This window comes from Podarcis raffonei, chromosome 7 (assembly GCF_027172205.1).
Source record: "Podarcis raffonei isolate rPodRaf1 chromosome 7, rPodRaf1.pri, whole genome shotgun sequence".
Lineage (NCBI taxonomy): Eukaryota > Metazoa > Chordata > Lepidosauria > Squamata > Lacertidae > Podarcis > Podarcis raffonei.
In genome coordinates this window covers 42,304,663-42,320,470 of record NC_070608.1, presented here as the reverse complement: position 1 = coordinate 42,320,470, position 15,808 = coordinate 42,304,663, and the positions used below count along the sequence as shown (strand labels likewise).

The following is a 15,808-nucleotide window of genomic DNA, read 5'->3' as shown; positions in this document are numbered from 1 at the left end:
ACTCAAGCAGAAATCAAGCATGGTTTTCCTTCTCAGGCCAGAAACCTGCCTCTAGCTTCTAGCGCTCTCACACACAACTCTGCCTCTGTCCTTCTCACCAACAGCTGGAGAGGGGCCCATTCATTTGCCTTCTGGCACAAAGCCACTCAACTTTTTTAACCTAAGGGGGGCATTAACTCACCAAGAAGCTGGCCTGACTATTCAAACAATTGAATTCTTGCTGGATCTAGGAATTAGAAGGGACTTTGGCATACAGCCTAACCTCCACCCCACCAAATTATGAGACACTATTGTCTGAGGTGCTCCTTAAATGTTACCTAACCATGCCACTTTTCATTACTTAACCATACAGATGGGCTGAAATTGCATGGGTGCTAACCTCAGACTCCATATTCTGGGGGAATGCTGATTCTATGGGTTAGGGTTCCCAGGTGCACTGCATGTGCTCACAGAAAAGCAGTTCCCTCACAGCTAGGGTAACATTTTTTAAAGAGACTCTTAACAAAACTGAACAGAGTTGCAGATTCAAAGCATACCCCCCCCCCCGCAAATAGTGGAGACACTTCTAGGGTCCATAGAAGACCCTAGAACATAAACTGTAGTCCACCACACTCCGATTACCAGAAAAGTCTTAATTGGGGACAAGATGACAATGCCCCAGGTGGTCAAGGTACTTTCAGGTCATTTAGAATACCAAATGTATTACACACGTAGTAGAAAGTTCTGAAAAGCTAGACATTTTCCTAGCCTTCAATCATATATGAAACTTATTTTAACCAACATTGTGGCCCAAAGCAAGCCAATCCAAACATCAAATGAAATGCAGAGTCTCATCAGGTTTGGATTTGTGGAAAAGGGAAACAAAGTAGCATCCATGAATGTAGGTCTTTTAGCTTCATTTGTGGATACGTAGATAGCCATTTTTAAGGGCTGATGACCATTATTCAGATCCTAGCTACTGTGTCAAAAGATTATTGTGAAAAAGCAGTAGTTTGGTGATGCAGGGGTGGGCCACATAAGTAACTTAACAGTTATCATCCCTCACAATAAATGAGAATTATTTGGAAGCCTTGTTAACCAATGGTATTCACTATGCAACTTACAATTTATAGGGTCAAATCATTCTGATTCATGGGTTTCATTGAGTAAAATTACTGCAAATTTAATACTGAATGTATTACTGAAGTAAAAGTCATACTATATGAACAGTAGTGCAATGTATGAGCTTTGGGAGAAAGTGTTGCTGACCCAGCAACACCAGTGACCATTATACTGGGTCCCAGGGCAAGCAGAACCCAGCTGCTCAATCATGTGGGTCACTCGCCAATTCTGTAGCTCAAGATCAAGGCATTAAGCTGAGGGCCTATGGAAGTATAGAAATATATTCTATTTAAATCAGTGGGAATTTGTTCAAGACAAGTATGTCCAGGTCGAGTATAAAATGTGTTTCTATTTCTTCCTGCATTGAATTAAAGAAGTTTCAGCAGCGGAAGGTAACTTGAAAGACAGAGATATACAAATAAATATTTATTGTAGAGATAATGGGTCATTTCAGAATAAGCAGTACATGTAAATTATGTGAAGATTTGAAAATCATATTAAAATATATAAAAATTGTCACTAAATGAGTGATTTAGAATGTTTTACTTACAATAATTTTTGTTCATAAAAATTTGCTGCCTGTGTTTCAACACAGCACTTATTGCAAAAGATAAAAACTTTAAAAAATTCAGTAGCACCATATTATCAAAATCAACTATGAGAATCCAATATGTACTCTTAAACTAGTCATGATATACTTTTTATATGTCTGTTTTAAAATGAGGGGCATATATCTAACTGTGGGACATCCACTATGTGTGTGTGTGTATAAGAGTGAAGCCTTAATCCTGCCTTTTCCGAATTTAACAAGTCTTTAACATCCTTCCGTTTTGTCACACACACTGCCCTATTTACAGTCTTCTGTTCCTGGCTGGAGCTTCAAGATCCTTTCACACCCGATCTAAGACTGGCTGTACGTGAGTGAAGGGAGCAATGTGTAATCCTGGCCCCAGGACTTATTGTCTTGGGCATGCCTTTCTTTCCTGTGCACTGACGGGATAACACCCTAAGACTTGTTTCAGCTGACATGCTTTGATCAGCAATCTCTCCATTCCCTGATCTCCCCCACAATGCCGGCTGTTAGCAAGCTGACATGTATCATGCAAGCAGCCATTAGAGGGCAGTCGCAATTCAGGAAGCAGAAGGGCGGTGAGAGCTGCTGCAGCTGCTGGGGAACCGTGCGGCTAACTTCTCAGAAGACCGTGTCTCTTCCGCTCTCCTAAGCAAGAACCCTATTTTGACACCCATGCAGAGACTGGCCGCCGAAGCACAAATTTCTGAGGTAACAATGGGAGAAAGCAACATGTTAGAAAGGAGAGAAGGAGCATAGTCCACCTAAATGGGGCCTCCCAAGGTTTTTTTCCGCCCTTCCGGACAAGGCCTCATCATGGCACCTATGTTACAAGGCGGGCCTACTGTGGTCTCAGGGCTGATAATAACCCGATATCGGGTGTCCTTTGAAACTCTATATGCCCTTTGTCCACGTGTCTGTTAAAACGGCTCAATGCGATTTACACCGAAGGAAGAAAAAAAGCATACAAACACAATTATGCTTGAGACACAATGGCCCAGCTTCTTGCCTACCCTACACAGAAAGCAAATTCAATCGCTATCCGCCAGCCTAAGAGAAATGTTTGCAGAAAGAAGGGTAAAAGATGTGCAGGCATTTAATGAATTAAACGTTTCCGTCTGCGTTCAGAACACAGTCCGGAATCCTGTTTCCCCCTGATATTTTTCCTCTCTCCAAACCGAGAGGACTAGAGACTTCACAGTGCAATTCGTTCTCTCTGTTTTTAAACTAGGCAGCAATCTGTGTTCAGTGGGGTTTATTATGGTCAGTTAAGCGAGCAGGGTGCGTATATGCCATTCCACAAGGGAGTTTCGGAACTGAAGGGGGTTGTGCTGTGCATATATCCATTCCCCACAACCCGTCTTAAAACTCTTGCTTTGACGGGAGCTCTTTTGAGACCCCAGTTCTTGCACCTTCACGCGACAGGAAGACAATGGTGAAATATTAGGTCTTGGCGAGCCCCTCACAAACGTGCCACTTTAAGCCTTTCGCGAGGCCTGCCAGCGCGTAAAAGAAACTCGCGGTCGAAAAAGCGGCTTCCGCGTCGCCTCCAGGCAGCCAGGCAGGCGGAGGGAAGAGGAGGAGGAGGCGGCGGCGGCGGCGACGACTCTTGTTCAATAACAATTCACGCCGGAGGGGAGGGGGGGACTATTGCCATGGCAACCCCGGCCTGCCTGTTGGGAAGAGGCCGCCGCGGCGGCGGCCTAAGACCTACATGGAGAGCGGCGGCGGTTTGACCGGCTTGGCCTCCGGGAGCCCTGAAGATCCCGGCCCGGCCCCGAAGCTTGCGACCGACCTTCCCGTTCTCCCGAAAGGTAGTGGCTGGGGCTCTAGGCCGCACCTCGAGGCGAAGGGCGGGCGTGGTTTTATTTTTGCGAGGTGGGGGCCGGGATTCGGCTTGTCGGGGACATAAACGCCGAGAAGCCGGCGCGGGGCTGAGGCTTGAAGAGTCGCCTCGCTGTGCTCTTCCTCCTCCTCGGGGCCCTTAAGGCCTCGCCTCCCTCTCGCGCCGTCAGTATCGCGACGGTGGGATTTCCTTTAATTGTACGTAATATAAATATGAAAACACGTTATTATTTGCATGCCGACTTGGTTAAAGTTTCCGAAGTGGTAACAAAAACCAGCACCGGTACGTTGCTTTCAGTGCATTAAGAAAACCACAAAATAATGGCCTACAATTTATATTTTGCGTGAGGCTCGCCGTGAATAAATACCCTTTTACTCCAAAGTAAGCCCTCCTGCGTTACATGGGGCAAGTAAGACTTGTGTTGGGTCGCAGCCTAAAATGCCAAAGGGCAGGTGAATTAGGCCGCCAATAGATATGTATTTTTTTTTATTCATGGCAAGAGGGGCCATCTTGCAGGAGGGTGTAGCAGAGTTATGGGGCCATGTGAAAAAAGGCCTTTGATGGAAAATAACCTGAACAGAATGGAGGATACAGAAGGAAACGCTCCTATAATCAAACCTCAGACAAACCTTGACCATCTGCCATTAGGGCTGGAACGGGTGGGAGTTTGAGGCCAACAAAACCAGGAGGGCCACAAGTTCCCCGTTCCATTTTTAGGGCATTTTACTACACCAATAGCAGTAGGGGCAAAACAACACTAGGTACTGGTAGGTAGCTCCCATGCGGTACTGCAGAAAATAAATGTACCTTTTCCACCACCAGAAGTCCATTCATTCTTCACTTCAGGCCTTTGAATCATCCTCATCCATAGTGTAGGCAGCTATAGTTTTGCACATAGTGAAACCAAGCTGAGACGTGTGTCTCCCCAAAGTTTTAGTCACACTTGCCAAGTCATATATGTCAAGGGGTCACAGCACTCATTCTTCTGTGCTCTTAAGGGGCAAGCTTTCATGGCCTTCTCAAATACTGTACTCAAGGAAGTGAATAATTAAGTGAAGACAAAAGACAGGATAAACACTGTCTTATGCTCTTGTTCCCAGTACTTAGGGTGATAATTGTTCTCTATATGTTGTTCCATTGCTCTTTCAGAAGTACAACAGTTTGCTGCCATGAATGAGGAACCTGCCACTATTTGTTTCAATGAAGATGATTATTACTGTCCTGTTTGCCAAGATGTGTTTAAAACACCTGTGAGGATTTCTGCTTGTCAGCATGTGTATGTATCTATGTCTCTGGCCCATTTTTATTTGCCCCTCCATTGTTAATTATATATTTTCTCCCTTCCCTCATACTCTTCCTATCTAACTGATCTCAGTAAACATTTGTATTTTTAAGGAGGATGTTCTCTTGTTAACCCCACTTTTGAGGAGGATGCAACTACTTTTACGTATGCTAAACAAGTGCCAATTCATAAATTTTTGTAAGTGCTTCTACTCTTGTATATGCTGCATAAGATACTTTTTCTTGAAAAATCACCACAGAAGCCCTCCATGAAGTTTGTGCTTGCTTGTTAAAATACATCTACTGCGTCCTTTTGAGTTCTGTTTGTTCCCATGCACAGCACAAATTCGAACATTTGCTAAGCTTTGCTAAGCTTTACTAAGCTTTACTAAGTGTTGTAACCCAGATAATCTTAAAGCTACTCAGAATGGAAATTATTCCAGTTTTTGGATGTAGATAAGAATAGCCTTACTGCACAATATCTCATAAAAGCAAATTCCATAAGTTCATTACATGCTATGTGATAAAGTGTTTTTTTTTAAGAATGTATTGAATCTTCTGTCATTCAGTTTCATTGGATGACCTTGAGTTCTAATATTATGAGAGATGGAGAAAACTTCCTTTCACTTTTTCAACATAAGCATAATTTTATAAACCTACACAGTGATTCCTACCCATCCTCCCTCATTTGCCTTTTTCTTCACTATTAAAAGCCCCAAATGTGATGACTTTTCTCATCAGAAAAGTGCTCTAATCACTCTGGTAGTTCTCTGTATCTTACTATTTCAGATCTGGCTCAAGTGCAGATCTATATAAAAGTGGTTTTTTTTGAAAGGCGGTTTAATTTTGAATGTATTTTGTAATTATCCTTGGTGTACAGTTTGCCCTTTTCACAGCTGGTGTGCACTGGGTTCATTTTTCATTTTGTACTCTGTCATAACCCCTCAATATCTTTCTTGGTGAGTAACTGGCAGTTTTGATTCCCTGAAGTTAGGTTTTTTTTGTCTCAGTGTACATCACTTTGAATCTCCTTTGTCACCCCCACCTCTCATTCACACAGTTTTGATATGTTTAGGAAGTCTGCTTGGATTTTTACCATCCTCAATATATACCGTAATCTGCAAATTTCACTGCTCTCCCCAACTTTAAATCATGAGTATATGAGTTATCACAGACTGGTGAAAGTGGCATGCTGTAGTAATAATAATGGGATTAGAATGACTATTAATTGGTAAAGCAGAACATTATTTTTGTACTCAACTTTATATTTGGGTTCAGGTTTTGCAGGAAATGTTTCTTAATGGCTATGAAAGAAGGTGGAACACATTGCCCACTATGCAGAGGCATTGTCACCCGAAAAGAAAAAGCACGTCCTAACAGAGCCTTAGATGTTGAAAACAACATGAAGAAATTGGTGGGGAGCTGTAGATGCTGCGACAAACAGGTATAGTAGATGTAAAATAGTGTTAAAAGTGAAACTCTGTATGCTTATCTAGAAGTAAGCCCTTTTGAAAACATGCATAGGATTACATTGAAATAATATTTATTGCAGACAGGTGGGTAGTGCACCATCATCTGCTACCACATTTTACATTATGAAGATTCTGAGAAAAAGCAGACTGACTTTGAATAACAAACAAGTGTTGCAACTAGGCACTGATAGAATGTATTCCTTCACTTTTTTGTTGTGATTTGGGAGCACTCTAGTAAATTAAAACTGTTAATAATACTGAAGAAGACGTGGAAGTACAAGAATGGCTTGAGCAGTGACTGTAAGACTATCTTAACCAGTATACACTTTGAATTACCTGATTGAAGCTAAAGCAATCCCCAAATATACAAAGAAGCAGCTAACCATATGTGCATTAACTTTTTATCTATCTTAAGGTCTTGGGAAGCTCAAACCATAGAATACTGTAGAGTTTTATGATCTGTCACCTGATCTGGTTGTTTAACTCCTGTGTTGAGCTCAGTAAAACAAAAATATTTATAAGGCATGTAAGAAAATATGTGTTAATGCTTAGTTGAATGAGCTTTCAGTATTGCAAATCAAGGGAATTTAGAAGAAAGTTTTGTAAACTAGTTCACATGATTTTCCTCAACTAGTCACAGGAGTAATTTTTTTAGGTAACTATAGGATTGCCCATAAATGAGAGTCAACTCTAAATGAGACACAACTTTATTTACAGATAAGATTCTCGCGTATGAGACAGCACTATAAATCGTGTAAAAAGTATCAAGATGAGTATGGTGTTTCTTCTGTAATTCCAAGCTTAGACATATCTCAGGATTCAACAGGAAACAGGTAAATACCTATTTGCAAGCAGCTTTATACATTTTAATGCTTGCTTTTTTAAAAAATGTCCCAAACTATTGTATATTGCGTTCTTTAGATTTGGCATGGGGGAAGTTGTTAAACAATGTAGCTTAGAATTTATTCACAGGGTGGTTGAAGTGTGACTGTAAAGTACACTTTATTATGTTATATCCAAATGAGAACTTCCGACACAATGTTATAATTATCTTTTAGGCTTTGGAACTTAGTTCTGATTATGAAATGCCAAAAATCACTATTTAAATCAACAAAAATTACTTTGTGTATTGCAAACCTTTGTTTTGTTTGCAGTATGGGCACCAGGCTTCAGCGGCCCTTGGCATAATGGTGATACTGCCTTAAACAAAGGCAGGGCTCATTCCTGCTTTAGGTGGCAGCTACATCCTTCTCTGCTGCTTTGGTGGTCCCAGTGCCACTCACTGTCCTCCACTCAGATGCACTTCCATGGACATGCAGCAGCACTTTTGAATGGGAGCTAAGCTCAGCTTCATCCATGGTGGCCACCCAACACCTTATGCAGTGTTTCTGAAGTAACTTTTAAAAAAATGTTTATTTAGATAAGAACATCTATAGTCCAATTCTAAACATGCATTTTTTGAAAGCAAGTCCCACTAGTATCAAAGGGATTAATTTATTCATCATACTGCTTTGAATTGCAACCTCTTCTGTATTTAATTTGAAAATAAATTCTCACGCTTTGTATGAAGTTTTAGAAGTGACTCTTCTACTTCGGAAGTTGGAGAAAATTCTAATCTACATGTTCCTGAAGAAGCTACAAGGTAGGACTACCTTTGAAATCAATAACTATGTGGTTTTAGGTATTGGTGGGAAGGAGTGCCAACAAATGAAGGGAATCTTCAGTAGAAGACAAATTTCAAAACAAATATCATAGTCCAGTGGCTCTGATGTATGCTCATGCAGGGACTTTAATGTGTGGATCCCAAGCTTTGAATAAGAGATGCTTCCTTACTGATTTCAGTGTCGGGTATTAGATTACCAGGTGACAAAGTAAATAAAAAAGCTATTTCTCATTAGAACTTTATGCATGCATTGACTGCCTCATGGGGTTTGGACTGGGGCCCATTTGGCTTTCTTTATCTACCTTCAGGTCTTTTCACATATGTGTCAGGCATGGAGAATTATACTCCTGTATCAGTAACCTGAATATTTTGTATAAAAGTGGTTTTCAGCCATTGGAAACCACTAATGTGAAGGTAGCACAAAGCACATCACGCTACAGTTAAACTTCAAAACAAGGCAGAATTTTGGATTTTATCAAAATTTGAATTTTGGGTTTAAGGTATTAAAACAGATTTGTGTCAAGGTGAAGTATAAATAGGTATGTGATACCTTATAATATATTTAGGTCAGGTAAAATCAGGAAAATGGAATTTGATTTGTTTCTTAGAAGAAGATAGTCCAAAGAAAACAGCATTTTATATTTGAAGCAATGCAAAGTAATCCTGTGATTTACTGCAAAAGCTGCTGGTGATAGATGAAAGAGATCCTGTTGAAAGACTAGGTAATCTTAAGAAAACACCCCAAAAAAGCCTTAAACTGAAAAATACATAGCATGACCTCTCTTCCATTGGCTTAGTAGATATTCTGTTATTCTTTTGTTTTAAATTGCACTGTAAACTGCCCTGGAATATTAGGAACAGACTATATACAGTGGTACCTCGGGTTAAGTACTTAATTCGTTCTGGAGGTCCGTTCTTAAGCTGAAACTGTTCTTAACCTGAAGCACCACTTTAGTTAATGGGGCCTCCAGCTGCCGCCGTGCCGCTGGAGCACGATTTCCGTTCTCATCCTGAAGCAAAGTTCTAAACCCAAGGTACTATTTCTGGGTTAGCGGAGTCTGTAACCTGAAGCGTATGTAACCTGAAGTGTATTTAACCCGAGGTACCACTGTAAATACCTTAAATAAATCAGCAAGCTGCATTCAAATATGTTAAATTTTGACTTAGTGCTACATGAATTCACTACAGCAAGCCTCAATGTGTTTTGGTCTCATTTTATGCATTTCCTCCTTTTGCTGAAATTAATGGGGAAATGATTGTGGGTGACAGAGTTCCTTGAACATATAACATGCTGTTGCAGGGATTTTCATCCATGTGTGCCTCTTTCTCATATTTGTTTTCAGTGGACAGCCTACATTCAAATGCCCTCTGTGTCAAGAAAGTAACTTTACAAGGCAGAACTTATTGGATCACTGTAATGATAGGCACCTTTATCAACTAGTTCCAGTAGTGAGTATGTGTATATAAAAAAGAAAGTTTGTGAAGATTTTATCCTAGTATGTGTGAATTAAGCACTCTTTTTTTTTTTTGGAAATTATCTTAATTCTATGACAATAGCAATATTTTCAGAAAGAATGAGCCACCCTCTTCTCCCTTCAGTGATGGATCTAGCAGTTACAGCATTTTCCTCAGTTTTATACTGAATGACATTTTCCCATTTCCGATCTTTGTTTTTTTTAAAGTACTTAGATCTGTAATTACAAGACATGTTTTCCATTTTCAGTTTGGGATTATCATTGTTTTATTTAGTATTCAATAAGTTTTCTTAAGGGACGCGGGTAGCACTGTGGGTTAAACCACAGAGCCTAGGACTTGCCGATCAGAAGGTCGATGGTTCGAATCCCCTTAATGGGGTAAGCTCCTGTTGCTCGGTCCCTGCTCCTGCCAACCTAGCAGTTCAAAAGCATGTCAAAGGGCAAGTAGATAAATAGAAGAAGAAGAAGAAGAGGAGGAGTTTGGATTTGATATCCCGCCTTTCACTCCCTTTAAGGAGTCTCAAAGCGGCTAACATTCTCCTTTCCCTTCCTCCCCCACAACAAACACTCTGTGAGGTGAGTGGGGCTGAGAGACTTCAGAGAAGTGTGACTGGCCCAAGGTCACCCAGCAGCTGCATGTGGAGGAGCGGAGACGCGAACCCGGTTCCCTAGATTACGTGACTACCGCTCTTAACCACTACACCACACTGGCTCTCATAGGTACTGCTCCGGCGGGAAGGTAACCGGCGTTTCCATCTGCTGCTCTGGTTCGCCAGAAGCGGCTTAGTCTTGCTGGCCACATGACCCGGAAGCTGTAAGCCGGCTCCCTCAGCCAATAAAGCAAGATGAGCGCTGCAACCCCAGAGTCTGTCACGACTGGACCTAATGGTCAGGGGTCCCTTTACCTTTACCTTTATGTTTTCTTAAAAGACTGCCCTTCATTCTATTTTTTCTCAATCTGTCGCACATTGCTATTAGACACATTTAAGTCCATTTGAGTTCAGTGGAAGTACTAAGCACTTAAGGAGTGCCCAGCTGGGGCAGGATGGTGCTCTGTTTTACAAGTAGTGCCCAGTATTGTTTAAATGGGAGATATTAGAGACATACATTCTTTTAAAAACTTTTTGTCTTAAGTCCCATTTTCCAAGATTCGTTTTGTAAAAAGATTGCTTAAGATTAAGGGCAGAAATAGACAAGGAGTATCTTCTTTAGAAACATAAATGTTCAGTGTCATTTCCTTTAAAGAATTTAAAGTATGTGTAGTTAACTTTTTAAGTTTAATCTCTTCTATTCACATTCCTTCCAGGAGTATCCTTTTGTTTTAAGAATTATTTTAAGGCATTTCTACGTAGTATGACTTAGTATGATTTTCATAGAAACTAATGTTGATCTACTATCTAGTTATGTAATTTATGTGAGCAATTGTCTGCCTCTTGATTCTCTCTCTCTCTTTTAAAGATCTGTCCTATTTGTGTCTCTTTTCCATGGGGAGATCCTAACCGGGTTACTAGAGATTTTGTTGGCCATTTAAATCTAAGGCATCAGTTTGAGTATGGAGATTTTATGGTAAGAGCTTTTCTTTTGTTCTTGCCCCCTATTTAAAATGTTGACATTTTTAAATCTCTATGCTGGAAGACTAAATTAGAACCTTATTCATCTTGGATTAATTTGGGTAAAAGCACCTTCTATATTAGATTGCCAGATTTAAATTACCTAGAAGCCTTGCTTTACCAAGTTCTACAGCTGTCCTGGTAAATTGTGAAATCTCTTTCCTAGGTAAATTTGGAGAAAAGGCTAGAAAAGCACTTAGGGGAATTTGTGCATTTAAAACACTTCTACCCTGCTTTAGCCATAAAGGTTCCAAAGTCAGTTTATACCTCAATAAACCATGCGTATACTAGTCTCTACCCTGAAGCTTACAATTTAAAAGATAGGACACACAAGGAAAAAGATGGGAAAGGACAGGAAAAGCAGACTTGGTCACTCTTCTCAAAAGTTACAGTTCATATAACAACCAGCTAAATTGGAAGTTGTTCAGGCAGCTTCATGGAATGACTGCTGTTGAGAGAGAACCAGCCAGTCTCAACAAACCTGATGAGAATAGATAGCCCTGCTTCTCTCCTCTCCTCTGTAGCCTGACAGCATGGCTGTGGTGATAGTGAAAGGCAGATGGTGTCTCAGCAGGTCTAGTTTCTCCCCCTGTCAAATGTCAACTGTTTACTTATGCTGTCTGGCTAGGGAACAGTCTGGCTGGGGAACAGTCTGTGGTGCTGGGATGCCAACAGGATTTCCTGGACCTGTTACACTTTACTTAGATTGGGTCCTCTTCAATCCCCCCAGCAGTCTGTTCGAAGAATTTAGGCTTAAGTGCATATATTACCTTCACCTATATTTTACAGGGCCATTACAAAGATGAAAGGGAGGATAATATACACAACCTTGAACTCCTCACTGGAAGAGCAAGATATAAATATATATCACAGATCATGTAAACAAAAAGAAACATGCTCAAATCCAGAAAAGCCGTTCCCATCTTGCTTTAACTGCAATGTTCCATAATCTAGGGTTGCCATATGTCCAGAATTTCCTGGACATATCCAGAATACTGCAGCTGCAAGCAGTGTCTGGGTGGAAATGGGTGAAATGTCCTGGAAAATAGGAAAGGGGGGGGGAGGGAAATCCATTTTTTTCTCAGTAAGTAGGAGGATTCATTTATTTCACCGGAGTTATTTCTGAGTAAAACATATCAAAACCAATTCTGTTTTATACCCCCTAAAATTCTGCTGAATTAATACCAAATAACATAACTAATAATTGCTCCTTAACATTATCTCAAGTAAAAATACTGTTCCAAAATAACATTGCTTGCTTTTCCTTTAAATGTCCTGGTTAGATGTGAATCATTGCCATAACATCACTCATAATCAACATTTTGCAACCATTCATTTCTGGAAATGTGTTGGGGGAGGTTCCAGTTTTTAGTAATTTATTTTGCTGTTACTAGCATGTTAATTGCCGGAATGATAGCCTTCTTTTCTAAAGGATCACTTATATCATTTAGCAGACTATTCATATACATTTTCCCATTGTGTGCTCTTTGTTGTAGTAATTAATGCAGAGTACATGATGAACTGTAGAGTGTAATAACTTGGTCTGGGGGAAAATTCTAAACCATTTTTGTTGTTGTTTGTATTTAGAATCCTCAGCTGGATGAGGAAACTCTGTTCCAAAATGCTGTTGAGGAATCTTGTCAAGAGAACCTTTGAAATCTCTAATTTGTTCACATCATTGCTTTCTGCGAGGGGAGAAGCTGCATCAGTGGTCTCAGTGTTAATAAAAGGGAACCCTTGTATCCAGTTTAACTGTATAGCAGTATTACTTTCCCTTGAATTTATTTTAAAATGCTTTTTATTTAAATTAACAAAAAAGCATGTTATATTATAATACTTTAATATGGGGTGTTTTTTCCTCCACATAATATTAGAAATATTTCAGATATCTGGCAAAAACGTTACTGTCTTTGAGATAAAGCTATTAAGAGCCATTTTGCATCATTTGTTTTGTTATTTTTAAAGAAGTGTTACACTATAGAGAAAAAAATTGCACTGGGACAAAGTATTGACATGCAGATAGTAAGGCCAGGGTGGTGGTTTTTATTCTTTTTTGGATGAGTTAAATAACTTTTCTTCTATGCTTACTAAATCTATGTTAAAAGCTAAAAAACCCCAATAATTTCTAGCCCAATACTATTCTAGCCCCAGCTAGTGTTTACATAAAAGAACATGCACACAGGGGTTTTCTCAATGCTGTCAAGAATCTCTTAAGTAGCCACAATCTGGAGGCTTCCTAGCTATGGCATACTTACTACTTGGCCATTTTCTAGACACCAGCCACTTACTTGTAAAGTAGCCTATCTTAAATTGATAGGTTTAATTTATTTTATTCAGAGTTTGGTTACTTACTGCTTTTTGGATTGTATCATTATTCACTTGAGAAAGTTTATAAAAACTTTTTCCAGTTCTTTAACAAAATTTGGGATAAAAAAGTCAGAATAATGAGCTGCAAGTATGTTGAAAATACTAACTGACTAAGGAAGTTTTATGGTAAGAAATAAAGAGGTCTTTTATTGGAAGTGCTGTTTTAGGGGGAAATTGGTCTTGGGTCAATATCAACTTAATCTGATTTTAGATACGAGCTTTCTGTTAAATTATCTCCTGTACACTTGTTTCAAAGCCTAGTCCTGGAAACCATGGGAATACCTGTGCATCTTCAAAAGCCATTGTACATTTGAACACTCTAAACATGGGGTTACCACTTCATGAGTCTCAGTGCCCAAACAATCCTTGTCCAGGAAAGGGTGCAGTTAACATTCCACCCAAAGCTGATGGTAGGCTCTCTGCCATGGAGGCCACACGGGCCTCATTGGACAAAGATTGTTCCATAAATACTCCTAAATTCTCTGCATGTTCCTTTAGAGTGCAATCCAATCCAGAACAGGCAAGTCCCAAATTCTCAGGCATGGGAATTGGTCATCCAGAGCATCCTTGTCTTAGCAAAATTCAGCTTCACTTTTTTGGTCCACATCCTACCCACCCTGATTCCAGGCACTGCTTCATCTTGTGCATGCCCTCTTAACTGAGAATTAACAAAGAGCTGGGTGTCATCAGCACATTGATGCCACTGCCCCAAGTCTCCTGATGACTGCTTCTGTTGGCTTCATATAGATGTCTAATAGCAGTGGGGATAAAATAGTGTTGTGCAGTACCCCACAACTAAATCACAAGGGTACTGATACATAGTCCCTCAGTACTATTATCTGAGACTGGCCCTACAAATAGGAGTGGAACCACCATAGAGAAGTTCCTTCAACATCCAACTCACAGAAGGTACCATGGTCAGTGGTATCAAAGCTGCAGAGAGATAAGAGCAACAAAGTTTCACTCCCCATCTCTCCTCTGGGGAATATTATTCATAAGAGCAACCAAGGCTGATTTTGTGTTAAAAAACATCCTGAACCCATATTGGAGTGGGGGCAGTTAATAGTTTTCTTCCAAGAGTTTCTACAGCTGCATTGCCACAATCCTGAAGCACCTTGCCCATAAAGGGTATTAGACACTGGATAGTAGTTGTGCTATTGGTATAATTAGGAATGAGCAGATTCCCTCAGTACCATGTCATTGTTGCCTCTTGTCTCTGTAGCATAATGCAATATTAGGTTGCTTTAACAAATGCATAGTATGCAAGTCATGTGTGGTAATAGTTCTACTCTATTCTGTGCTGGTCAGGCTGCCTCTGGAGAACTGAGGTCAGTTCTGAGTGTCTAGCACAGGTTAGTCCCCCCCCCCCTTTTAAATTTTCATTTTTCACATCACACATAAAACAACATATTCACAACACACAAACCATATTGCTTAAAAATATCAACTCAAATTCTTACAGTACACTCCAAAAAAATATTTCCACATATTACCATGCAATTTCAGTGTGTATGTGTGGGTATAAATATAATCTTGATGCATATACTCCAAAAAATGGTTGTCACACAAAGAAAAGAAAGGGGTTAGAATTCCCTTTAGTTGCATGAATCTGGCACATCAGCTTTTCATCCAGGGCTATTGTCCATGCTCGGAGCACCTATTTCCGCTGAGAGGAAGAACATTAAGAGTTATTTATGAGCGACTGGTGGAGTAGACATGGTCTTTATTCCAAGTAAAGCAAGTTTAGAGGAAGGTTGTAGGTCCATTTTGTATATTAAAATCAATTCTTTAAATACCAAAACCCAAAATTGATAAACATGCCCCAAACTTAGGATCTTCCAATTCTATAGCCACTGTTTTCCTCCTGGATCTTGAATCAAAGACACCAAGACTTGGAATGCCTAATAGTATATAAGCAAGTGGCGCACTCCCAGACCAGATTTTAAATTTATCTTTGCCAAATTTTAAATTGTTAGGCATTATAGTTATTGGCAGGACCTGAAATAGGCAGAGAAACTACCTTTCAACATATTCATAGCCACAATGTGGCTCAAGCAAGAAAGGTTTAGACTTTTCCAGGATTTCAGTTCCTGTCCAACTTGAGATAACAAAGACTCAAAATTTGCTTTCCTTAAAGAGTGCAAGAATTTTGATATAAATATTCCCAGATATTTCAGCTTTTGAGGACAGATTGTAAAACCCTCAATGCTTTGTATGAAAGTTTGAGACTGGTAAGACCACAATAAACATAATTTCAGATTTGGTTTCAGAATTATTCAGTTCTTTAATAACTTCAGGTATTGCCAATTCCGGTTTTGATAACATGAAAGCTATGCCATCTGCAAAAAGGTTAGTATGCATTTTACTTTAAATTTTTTCACTTTCTATATTCACATTGTTTCTAATGACTGTTGCCAATGGT

The 15,808-nt window shown here is 39.9% G+C and overlaps 1 protein-coding gene across 5 annotated transcripts; it reads left to right on the top strand.

Moving 5' to 3' along the window:
- Positions 1-2,229: 2,229 nt before the first annotated feature.
- Positions 2,230-12,953, top strand: RNF138 (ring finger protein 138). 5 transcript variants are annotated; one of them, XM_053396284.1, is made up of 8 exons: positions 2,230-2,383; positions 4,668-4,794; positions 6,078-6,243; positions 6,989-7,104; positions 7,842-7,913; positions 9,278-9,383; positions 10,868-10,975; positions 12,607-12,953. In XM_053396284.1, the coding sequence occupies exons 2-8, from the start codon at positions 4,688-4,690 to the stop codon at positions 12,673-12,675; spliced, it is 744 nt and encodes a 247-aa protein (XP_053252259.1). In that variant the 5' UTR covers positions 2,230-2,383; positions 4,668-4,687; the 3' UTR covers positions 12,676-12,953. The 5 variants fall into 5 exon arrangements, with proteins under 5 accessions (XP_053252259.1, XP_053252258.1, XP_053252260.1 ...); XM_053396283.1 differs by lacking the exon at positions 2,230-2,383 and adding an exon at positions 3,274-3,486 and having other exon boundaries at positions 9,278-9,387; positions 10,902-10,975; XM_053396287.1 differs by lacking the exon at positions 2,230-2,383 and adding an exon at positions 3,277-3,486 and having other exon boundaries at positions 10,902-10,975.
- The last annotated feature ends 2,855 nt before the right edge of the window (positions 12,954-15,808 follow it).